Source organism: Symphodus melops (genome assembly GCF_947650265.1).
Source record: "Symphodus melops genome assembly, chromosome: 6".
Lineage (NCBI taxonomy): Eukaryota > Metazoa > Chordata > Actinopteri > Labriformes > Labridae > Symphodus > Symphodus melops.
This window is the reverse complement of record NC_136696.1, coordinates 14,184,423-14,196,337: the sequence shown is the minus strand read 5'-3', so window position 1 is coordinate 14,196,337 and position 11,915 is coordinate 14,184,423. Positions and strand designations below refer to the sequence as shown.

Genomic DNA, 11,915 nt, shown 5'->3' with positions numbered 1-11,915 from the left:
ATAGACATATGAAAACTCATAGCTCATAAATTATTTAGTGAGCTTCCCAGAGGCCGAGGAAGCATTTTAAGGACAGGTCTGATACAACCTGAAGTAGTGAGAATGCAAGAAATGAGCTTTCCATAGGAAATGAAACGCTTATTAAATGTAGGGACCCGTGTGTTGATCTACTGGTAAATAAAATCCGAATAGCTCATATTCTGATGTCACTCTTTTAATGTCACTAAAAATTTTGGAAGACCAAAATTCTTCTTTCAGTTTCAATCAGAAGGTGAAAATATAATATTTGTTTTATTCTGGAAGAATCACAGCAAGTATCATACCTAGAAATTGGTAACAGCTCTTTGGTTGATGATGTCCTCTGTGAACTGTTTCCACACTTTAAGTTTGCAGTACAGGATTCAAACAGGAGAGTTCAAACTCATGACTTGAGATTAAGAAAAAGTTCACGTGAACGATAATGAGCAAAGGTAAAAAACCCTTCGATCGTCACGGTTCATGTGATTCCCACCCCTACATATTAACACAATCATATGAAAGAAAAGTAAAGGCACTCCCAGCCAAGGGAGTAAGAAAATCAGTGTTCGGAGTGAAATATATTTAAATCCACACAGGCAATGAAGACGTGATTCTCCAAAAACTTTTTTTGTGTTTTTATTGAATCAGACAAACATATTTCTCTTTGTAGTCAAAATGCCGACTGACTTGCTTAAATAAATAAAATAATCTAGATCACAAGTAAATCAGCCTTCCTGCTGTATCTGTTCTGGTAAACCATGTTGCCTGAGAGACATTTGGGATTTTGCTTTAATAAAGTCAGTGTCTTAACATACAAATGCGCAGCATTTTTTCAGACCTGGACTGGCTCATGCTTTAAATAATCTTTGCATCAAAACTCACACATAGAATCACATTTTCCATGCAAAGAGGTTTGCTCCATTCCTTCAGCGAGATGACGTCTGTCAATCACAGCCTGTCTTGTTTCAGTCAGGGCAGGACTTTATACACTAAGGCTTTCATTTAACATTCAATCACTGGTGTAAGTCAATGGCCACTTTATGCATGAAAATAATTAAAACAGTCATAGGAATAACCATCTTCCTTTTAAGGTCAAGCTGAATACCTTCACAATACATGAAGCATTCCACAACTAAGAGGAAAAAAAACATGTCTGGTATGAGCATTAACTGTGCACCTTAGAGTGAGACACCCCAGCTTGACCTGGATCTCCTCAGTATGGGGGATGCAGTGTTTTAACTACAAGGTCTTCCTGCTACTTCTCCCTTCCTTGCAGGTGAGTGACAGTCTATCCCGTATTCATAAAATCACTCTGACTGTTCTTAAGTTATGACACTGGTTCTCACATCAACTAAATGTATAAAATATCTTCATATTCAAATCGCTTGAAGAGCATGATCTTGAAATCCAACATGTCCAATGGTCATTAAATCTGCAGTACATCCATTCAATCGGGTCTCCAAGGCCTGCTAAGGTGTGCGTCTCTTCATCTCTCCGTCTGATGAAGAGACATGTCTCTCTGAACTCCACAGCGGTTTTGCTCGTGCCACACAGGTCAATCAGACACATTCTCTTACAAAATGTTTGGCAGTGGGTTTGGGTTAAGAAATTTTTACCTGGAATAGATCTTCAGAAAAGCAGGTCAAGTTGTCAAAAGGAAGGACACTGTGGAGCTTTTAAGGACAATAGTCTTGGGCAATGAGAAGACGACCTTTTGCTGGCAGACAGAAAAACTTGTAGAGGCAGCCTTTTCACACCCTCGGTGGCTTCTCCCTGCCTCCACAAATTAATTTATCATCAGTTGTAATGTAATCGTAGTGTAAGAAACTGGAAATCAGGGAAGAGTGTCTAGTGAGGTGGGATAAATAAGTTAGTTATGTGTGGCAACAATGTTGATCTCGGTAACACTTGGAGATTATGGGAGTGTAAACTAAATATCAACAGGCCTCCAAGCAGCCTTTTCTCTCTCAACATTAATGTCAACAGATTGAAAAGTACAATGAAAGTGACAGGATGGTGGCTTTGGCAGGGTAATGCGAGAAAACTAAAGCTGTGCATTGTTTTCGAGTGCAGAGTTGGAGCTTTATGTTAAGATGCGAGCCACCTGGGCTTGAATCTCCCCGTCAGGGTGCGAGAGGAGCTGGACCAGTCTGCTGTGGAGCTGGGAGGACTCGTCTAACATGACCCTGAAGAGGCAATCCTGCTTCCGCCTCAGTTCATCAGCCACCTGGACAGAGGGCCTCCAGGCCTTTAAGTTTCCTGCAAACGTCAGCAGTCGTAGAAGCACGGCAAAGGCTGTCCGAGCATCAAACAGCAGCACGACAGAGGCCGGTGCCTGGATTCAAAAAAGAAAAGCATCAACATGAGGACAAACAACGAAGCTTGGACCTCTGCCACTCCAGTTGGAAAACAAGCAGCCTCTTAAGACAGAACGGTAACCGAACTTGTTGTGTAATTTATGGAAACATGCGACTAAACCTGCAGGATGAATTGACATGAGGATGATGTCATCCCTTCTTCTTACCTGAGCTTGAACAATGTCATCCATCATATCTGGATTAGATGACAGATTCACAAGAACTTTTAAAGCCTGAATCTGAAACACAAATGTTAAAAGTGCATAATTTAATTCAATTCAAATGAAATCAAAAATCGTATTTAGTCACACAGAGTTCACATCTGTGCTGCTCTAAGCTGTGACATAGCTTTTAAAATGTTTAAAATCATCCCAATCCAGATAACTGGTGTCACAATCTGAATTTCAGTTAAGAAACTAACCGTAAAACTAGTTTTTATCATTTCTATCATCAAAATAATACCTCGGCTCAGCATTTTCTCCTCACTTCCCTCCATATTAGCACATCAGTGAAGACTACAGTGTATAGAGTAAAGCTGAGCTGAAGCCTTTTTGTTTGTCTTTTTGGAGACATCATGGGTCGAGTTGGAGTTGGCCAAAGAAACGACACATAGAGCTCCTAAGTTTTAATGTTTAAAGCAAACACATTCCTATCACTAATAATTTTGGATATCCATAATAACACTGACCCTAATAACAACAGCGTCCTCACTAGAAAGAAGTGTAATTAAAGCTATTCAAAATAAACGTTTTGCTATCCACAATTGTAATATCAGAAACCCACAGGATCTTTTCTTCCAGTACAAATTCTCTTTTGCCCTTCATGTGTCGGGATTTCAAATGAAGATATCTGCAACCTTGTTCTTCTTATCCAGAATGAGCATTTACGATATCTGCACTGGAGTTATTCTTAAAAAAAAAAAGAACTTTTGAAACTACAGTCCAACGTTAGTAGTTATAACTATTATTTAGGATTTTCAAAATGACATAATAGCTATTTAGACTACATTTTCATTTTGGATAACTGAAATGAATTAATTATTATGACTAATAACAACAATTTTTTTTCATGGGCACATATTGCAGATATTCACAATGATAAATCTGGACAGAAAGATTTAAGTTTTAGATTTTCAACAGTCTGAAAGGCACTGCTTATGTCATTTCATCGAGGAAGAATTTTGTTGTAGAAATCTGAAACGTTCATTTTTACGATGAAGAACTGGATTACAGATCTTCCTATTTACTGTCATAAGCAGCACAGAATCACAAAATCTTCCTGCTTCGATAAATTCACCTGTGGGGAAACCTTTTGCCTTCAGTCATGAGACTCAATCCTTTAAAAATAAAACTGAATAAAGTCTGGTGACTTTCTGAATATTGTCGTTTGTGGATTTGAAATGATTACAGATAAATACAGAAAATTATCAAACAGATTAAGAGAATACCAACCTGTAATGCCTCATTGCTAACAACAACAAGAGACAGTAAAAGTGTAATCGAGTCCTTCAGCAGATGTTGATGTTTTTCTGTGACTGAAAGGTTCGTCATCAGCCTGAGAGCTCCGAGCTGAAGGTCAGAATTCACTGGGGACATTTCAATCAGCTCGAGCACTTGTGGCACATAAACCTATAAGAAACGGTTCATGTTAAATCTGTCTGACATGAGGTTCAAACCAAACATCAAACTCAACCAATTATAGCACGTTTTTTGCAGTAAGGTGTAAATAGCATACCTTTATTTGTTCCTGGTTCTGAATGTTCATACACAGATTATTTAAAGCATTCAGAGTCTGCACTCTAACCTCTGCAGCAGAGTCAGACAGGAAGCCGGCCACGATGTGAATCCCTTCATACTCTCGGATGAGATTCTAGATTGATAATGAAAGAAAGGAAAAGTATAACAATCAACAATCTAACAGACAACTTTTTATTTAAATGTTTACTATTTTAGAACAGCTGGCAAGGCATGTTTTCACTTTTTTACTGTACCTGATTCACAGTGAAGGCAGCAGCATTTCCTAACGTGACGAGGATGCGGCATCTGTCCGATGGCTTGGTGCTGGTCTGAAGACATGACAGCAGCATCTTCAGGTGCTGTGGGTCCAGGTTGTCAGGTGACTGGTGGATGATATCGCCTGTGTAACAGGATAAGTAGTTCAACCAAAATGACATATTGTGTTTGCACTGGAGGGGTTGTATTGTTTGTAACTGTCGGTACCAACATGTTGTCAAAGTATTTATACAATGTAAACAATGTGCAGGAGTTTGTTTGCAATTTTTCTCTCATTTAAAAAGAGGAAGTTCTTGACAATGGGTGCCTCGGACTTCTATTTTTGTTGCCACAGCATTGAAACAAGTTTTCATAAGGCTTTTTTTAAAAAATATGTTTATTACAGTTTTTCAGTAAAGTATAAGCAAGGAGAAAAATAACAGCTCATACATTAGTTAGATTCAATTACTAGTCTCTGCATGCGGCCTTGATCCATACTTCCTGCATTGCATCGTCAATCTGCTTCAAGGTTGCTTAGCAGCCTGAGAGGTTAAGGAGGGATTCAGATTAAGGGCCGTGTAAAATACAATAGTGCGTTCCTTAGAGTCCCTTAAAGACATTTTCTACATGTGGATATTTGGAAATATGTAAGGCACATTGCTGCTGTACTTACAAGACAAGTGTGACCAGTAAATCATTCCCCCACCTTTGTTATCTCTGGCTAAACCATAATTTAAAACCCAGATTAAAACACGAGGCCTGTGTTATCCAGGACAGGAATATGAGGAGATGTAAACCGAGTGTGACTTTGACTGTCATAAGGTCGTAGAATTAAAACAGAAGACCTGAAGTGACTGAAGGTTAGTCACAAACACTTAATACCGCAGTATCCACCTGGATTGAGTGGCTTTAATATCAAGACAAATCAAAGAGGAATCACGTTTGAACCAGTCTGTAATAACACACAGCTGCTCTGGTACAGTCTCTAAACCCCCATCTGAGACTGACAGCTGCAGCTTTGCCAGTTTTACTCTGGGCTCCCTCTTACTCCAAAATAAAAGAACTGCCAGCCCTCAAGCAACGAAATGATCTTGTTTAATAATAAATAAAACTATATGCAGCAGTAGGTAGAGTATTCTGGGAAGGAAGTTTATCTTAATGAGAGAAACCCTGTCCAGAGGAGAAGAGGGCACGGAGGTCCAAATCTGCTTTTCATCGCCTCTAATAGAAAGGAAATTTATCCTCCCACATGCAGGTGGAAAAAGAAAAAAACATCCATGTAGTTTGACAACCCTGTTTGTTAAAGCTCTCCATGCTTTGTAATCGATGAGCACATGTGAGGATATGACTAAAGGCTGCCTATTATCTAATTAAAGTATTTAGTTAAAAGTATTATCCAGGTAGTTTTGATGAATCATAGTTTGACATAAGGTAAGTACTGATAGCACTCATTGTGAGGCTATATGAGCTCTCGTATTCTTACCTGATGTAAGATCCGCAGGTCGGGGACAGACCACGTCCAGTCCGGACACTTTGTCCAGCAGGCTGCCCGGCTGAGGGGTCACTTTACTGGGAGAACTGCTCCAGACACTGGGACTCTCACTGGGAACACTTTTCTTGTTCCTCTTAATGCTTATCTCGCTGATGAGTTTGTAAATGCCATAGGACGCTCCAGCTCCGGCAACTAGTCCAAGCAACGCCTTCATATTGCCGACCCTGGGAGCAACACTCCCATCGCCCATGCTGCTGCAATAAGCTAAACTCTGCTAGCTAGCTAACACTTAATCCAATCTGTTAACACGACAGCTAGCTGACCTGGTGTCTCAGTAAACTAGCAGGGAAGACAGCCAATGGATACCACTACAAAGCCCGACCAAAACGATTTAAGCCAACTCATTGTTCTGGAAACTGGAGAAGTTTGCCGACAAGCCACAGTTGTCAACAATGTTGTGCTCCGTTGTTCCGGGCTGCTCGTGTTGCCAGGTTGGGACCGAAAACAAGTAACTCAAAAATAACCTTCTCACATATGCAACCATAACACCGAGACATAATAAAAGTGAGACTACAGCGCAAACACAACACAAAACAATACATTACAAGTACACACACACACAAAAAAAAAACAACAGAGAAGATTAGAATTACAAATATAGCCTAATAGATATCACAGCTCCACAAGGTTTTCTGCCTTTAACAACACCTGTTCATTGCATATTTGACCTAATTTAAATTATATTCCGCTCATTGTTTAATGAGTATGCATGGTCCATCTAGGTCATCATACATGAATCAATAACGTATTTTGTATAATTATACAAACATAAACTACAAACTTTTTTTTAACTAATAAGCTTAGACAAAATTTTCCATCTTAGCTATATGACAGAAAAATAACTGAAGTAGGCCTACCTGGTAACACCACAGGTAGAGATGTGATAAAAATAACAAAAAAAAAACCTGGGTGATTGCACTGAAGCTTTACATACAATATCATCTTTCAGTAAATTAATACTTCAAACATTTCTATTACTATAAAATGTGTAAGTACCCAAGATAGTTTATGCATTTATTGTTTGCCTATTTGACTTGTAACTGGGCATCACCAGGCCCCATGATATAACTGTTGTCCTCATATTTACACACAACCCATGCAGACCTTTTATGTTTTAGCTCGAGCCATGGAAAAACCCCACACAATTCTTTAAATTTGACACCACTAACAAAACTACTTCCGACTGCTGCACTAAACAGACGATGCCTGTCTCGGTTGCCACCTAAAGCCTACTTCTGCTTTGAATGTATGCTGTAGATGTATTAATTTGTGTATCAATTTTACAGCAAACCCACGTCTAGACTGACAGATTGGTGACCTGAACTAATCACAAAAGGTGGTAGGTAAAATTACCCTCCTGAGCAGCTTGTTTTAGTTGGTTGTCACCAGGGTTTGTGTAAATGAAGTAGACCGTAACAGTGTTCCTTCCAGCTTGTAACCACCATGTTTGCATATTTTGACCTTTTTCACTAACATTTGTTACAGCATTCATTTTTGAATACTACACAAACAAGACACATTTGCTGCTTGAACAAGCCACATACAAAATACTAGTTTCCTTCCAACTTGCACAATCATACGACACTCTTCAGAATGGTAGGAGACTGTTTTTGTCTTGCCTCAAGACGAACACATGATGGCTCTCTTTCTCAAGTTTTTGTTTAAAGACTGACCATTGTGGAGATGTAAATGCCAAGGAGCCAAGATTTAAAAACTTTGTAGAAAAGTCTAATTTGTCATCAACTTCCATTAGTGATTCTGAAATATGTCAATGTGAGCTTGTTTATTAAAAAATAACAAAAGATTAATTGGAAACTGTTCAACATATTACCACTTTGGGTTTGTTATTGTATATTGACTGATTAACTGTACACCAAGGGATATTGGAACTGCAGGTTTACTCTTGTAGCATCACTTATTCTTATCAGCCTATATTTTAGAATGAGAAGATAACATGGCCTCTATCAACTTATATTTTGATAAATATTTTACGTCAATTTAAGTCACATTTAAGAGTATTCATAAGTACATTTAGCATGCATTACTTTTAGAATGAAAACAGAACTCTGCGCTTCAACAACCACTGACTTGTGACTTATGACTCACTCTCTCTGAACATGTGGGTTGGCATCATCTTATTTGTCTGGGCTGCTGCAACAACATGCGCCAGTCAGAGCACTGCAGTCAACACAAAAGCTCTTGGGTGTTCTCAGATGCATGCCTACAACCAGACGTGGCATGGTCTTTATCTTGGCGGCTCCAAATCTGTAGAATAGTCTCCCTGTTAACATCAAAACGACTGAATCCATTAAAAATGTTAAATCTTTACGTAAGACGAACCTCTTTGCATCGATTATTAATTTTAAATTGAGCTCGACATTATGACATTTTATTTGTTTGGATTGTTGTTTGACTGTTAACAGTATGCTCAGGTCAGTCTGGAGCAGTGCATGCATGATGAACACATGACAGTATGATAAATAAAATAGTTTCTTAATGAGCATGTCAGCATGTCACTGCCATCAGTGTTTGCATTGACTATACTTGGTAATAGAAATTGACAACCTTTTACCATATGGAATAATTGAGACAGGACACATACTTTTAAAAAATATTTAATGCCTTATCTCAGAGTTGTGGTGACTCCAGAAATGAGGAAAGCAGCAGATCCTATTGGAAACAAAAGATGTACACATTTTTAACCTCATGTTTTAGTTTAACGTTCAAAACATAAATACTAGTGTCATAAACAATCACCCAAAATGAACGTCTTCTTTAAAAGTACATTTTTTTCCTACGGTCACAATCAAGCTAAATGCTGAGGCACAGATCAGCAACAGAAATGTAAATGGTTTCTTGATGACCTTTCATTTGTGCAAATGTGTCATTTAATTTTGTCCTCTTACACATACGGTAGCAATACATTATGTTTTAAACATTTTATACATACCTTTTTAATAGTGTATTCAGGGTTCTTCAGTTCTTGGCTTGCAGTGTTTTTGTATTAAAGTTGCCATCGTTTCCATCTTTGTACCTGCTCTCATTCAGCTGGTAAGAGTCATAATGAGTCTTTGATAGAGACACTTTGCCCCTTACGTAGCCGTTTTTGGATTTTACAACGTACATGTGTGCAGATGGTGGGGACATGAGGCCCATCTGAGGAAGCCTTTTAGTGTGTTCCTTTTTCCTCCATAACAGACCATTTAATGTAGAAGCAGAGACTCCGGTTGCAGACGGGGGTTTAGGATGTTGGTAGGCTGTGTTACCAGGTTCTCTGTTAACATTAGCTGGACGCCTCCAATCTTTGGTTGGTTGTATGAAGGTCTGCAGACGGCCAGCAGAAAAAAGGTCCAGGGGTCTAATGGAACCAAACCTCTGATCATTTTTTTCAGAAAATGTATTTTTGAGATCCAAGTCCTTCCTCTTGACTTCATTGCCTATAAATCTTAAAAAGGCTGGCGCAGAACTAGGGGAGTTGAAGGTTTCATAACCAACTCCAAATTGAGATGAAACGTCGCTCTGGTTGGATTCAAAGCCATCAGAAGAGGGAAACAGGGCATCTTCGGCTATTTGTTTTGATTCCTGAACGGTGGAGATTAGATTCTGCTGATAGGGGTTTGACGACTTTTCATCTTTCACCTGTGAAGGGTGGACGGAAGGATGAGTAACACTGGCTCTCTGCTCTTTGAGATAGCCATTGTATAAAGCGCCTGAAGATTTCATTTTAATATGTGGGCTGCTTGTTTGAACACCCACATGGCGACTTGTACTCCGTGATGAAGGGTTTTCTGAACTAGAAGAAATAGATCCAACAGATACAGGATGGTGGACGGGAGGGTTGTACTTTACATGGTTTGATTGCTGGACAGCAGTTGGTAGATATGCTGGAAACTTTGGAGCTGGGATTTCCCTTTGTTTTGGAACATAATCTGGGATGTGCAGCTGACCTCTTGGTGCTCTGACATATACACTTTTGCCATAGGAATTCAGAGATCGGGGCTTTTGTGTAGAAAGTAAATTAACTGCAGTCCATCTGCCTGGTTCCTCACTTTGGAAATCTTTAAATTTAAAGCCAAGACGTTGTTTTTGATGACCTGCTAAATGGTCTTTACTGTGAGGTGAATAATCTGTTGTTTGGATGTAGTTCTCAGGGGTTTGAGGCATTACGTTTGTCATCTTGTTGTTAAAGTAGTTTAAATCCAGGGAGGGGGCAGAAGAGAAATCTTCTCCAAAGAATGAAGCAGAAGGAATTTGTTTAAAGAGCTGAGGGCTTGTTGAATGAAAATCATTATTTTGTAAATCAAAGGCACCTTTATTAGTATCTCCACTATTGTCAGATAATTCATTATTTAGAACTTTCGGTGTGGCTGACCGATAGAGTTGATGGTGAGCAGCATCTACGCCCAGTCCCTGGTTATCAGAAGCCCTGTGCGTATTCAAACTTGCAGAAGAGTCGGGGACAGATAGGCTTTTACTTGGCATTTGGTTCTTTGGACTCACATCATCATCTTCAAACTCTGTATTTCTGTTGTTATTCCAGGCTTCATTTTCATCAGCCTCTTCATGAGCTTTGTCTTCTGTTGTTGAGTTAAATCCTCCTGTCTGAGGCTTCCCATCTGTATTTGCAGCATTTGAAGCCAAATGGTTTTTAATGACGTCTTGTGCTGTTTGAAAGTGTCTACCAAAGTCAATTCCAGGTTTGAGGAAGGAGCTTTTCATTCTGTGTACAAACTGTTTAAAATGTCTCATGGTTGGGAAACTGACACCCTCCACATTCTTCTGCTGTGTGTGCTCCTTTAATAAAAGGCCAAATGGGTGTCCAGGATCTGGATTTTCAGTGTTATAATTCTGCAAAGAGGGAGTAGTGCTTTGTACAATCTCTTCACTGAAGTTGATAGAGCGGGTATTCTCATTGTCACCATGGTGGACTTGACTTGACAGCACCTCATTAATATGACCAGTCGAGTCATTGTTCTCATTTAAAGAAGCTCCAGAGTTCAACTGGTTTGAGGTTTGGGGCTCAAACACACCTGCATGACTACTGAATGCATCATCATTGAGAACAAAGTCCTGTTCAAAACTGTAACCTGTCAGGGGAATAAACAGGTTATGTATATTCTTTATGAACTACAAGAAAGAACTAAGAATACCCAACGCTTACCTGTTTGAGTAAGGAAACAAATGCTGGTCCAGAAAAACACCTTGTAGAGCCAAGGAGCCCTGAGCAAACAATAAGTCAGTAAAAACAGTACAGGCAAACAAACTCTTAATTTAGTCAAAGAACATTGTATTTTCATTACCCAAATCTGAGATTCATTCTGTGAGACGTCTGTCTGGACAGTCTGTTGTTTAAATCTACTACCAACCCAGACAACAACCAGTCATGCTCCGTCCTTTCTTTCTTCACAATGTTTGAGAGCAAGGAAGGAAAAAGAAAAGTGCACAAAGGGAAAGGTACAACAGATTCTCCTTACACTGACTTTAATGAGGTAATTGAAAACAGATGGTGCTCACCTAATTAGACAATCACTAGTGGAGCTTTTGTTCAAACTGCTGCAGAGTGAGGCTTTAATGGTAAACAAATGAATCCAGGAAGTCCAAATGTGGAAGAAATGGGCCTTGGTGAAGCTTTTGCATTGGATGACATAAAGTCCATATACTATTCTAATACTTTTAAACAATATTGTTAAGCCTTACAAATGGATCTGTAAAAATATTTAAAATTCAACTAATAGAAACGAGAACGACTTTGATGAAACGCTTAACAGATATTTGACCAAAATGTGAAAGAAAGTCGTGAATGTTTACACACTGCTGAGTTCATGAAGATATCGTATTTCACAGCTATCCTTGCACTTGTGATATTGCAATCATCTTCATTTGATATGAGGGTCCAATCATGCTTCAGTTTAGATCCTCATTAGAAAAAGCACAATGTAAAATGATTGATTTCAATGTAACTCAATTCTGTCCTGATTAATTAATGCAGCTTTCTCA

At 39.0% G+C, this 11,915-nt stretch overlaps 1 protein-coding gene and 1 long non-coding RNA gene across 2 annotated transcripts; both read right to left on the bottom strand.

Annotated features, from left to right (window-relative positions):
• Positions 1-638: 638 nt before the first annotated feature.
• On the bottom strand, positions 639-6,495 carry armc10 (armadillo repeat containing 10). The gene is made up of 6 exons (XM_079346320.1): positions 5,850-6,495; positions 4,366-4,511; positions 4,110-4,244; positions 3,827-4,003; positions 2,543-2,614; positions 639-2,353 (listed from the first exon to the last, which is right to left on the bottom strand). The coding sequence occupies exons 1-6, from the start codon at positions 6,106-6,108 to the stop codon at positions 2,102-2,104; spliced, it is 1,041 nt and encodes a 346-aa protein (XP_079202446.1). The 5' UTR covers positions 6,109-6,495; the 3' UTR covers positions 639-2,101.
• A 2,022-nt stretch (positions 6,496-8,517) lies between these two features.
• On the bottom strand, positions 8,518-11,417 carry LOC306824805. Its single transcript, XR_013779181.1, has 4 exons — positions 11,219-11,417; positions 11,080-11,138; positions 8,869-11,005; positions 8,518-8,588 (listed from the first exon to the last, which is right to left on the bottom strand). It is a non-coding gene; the product is annotated as an uncharacterized lncRNA (long non-coding RNA).
• Positions 11,418-11,915: the final 498 nt, after the last annotated feature.

Excerpts from the sequence above, each read along its gene's own strand:
- armc10 (XM_079346320.1), bottom strand. The coding sequence starts at position 6,108 with ATGGGCGATGGGAGTGTTGCTCCCAGGGTCGGCAATATGAAGGCGTTG. Across the intron at positions 4,512-5,849 it reads ACCTGCGGATCTTACATCAG|GCGATATCATCCACCAGTCA; the intron begins GTAAGAATACGA and ends CCTGTTACACAG. Across the intron at positions 2,354-2,542 it reads ATGACATTGTTCAAGCTCAG|GCACCGGCCTCTGTCGTGCT; the intron begins GTAAGAAGAAGG and ends TTTTGAATCCAG.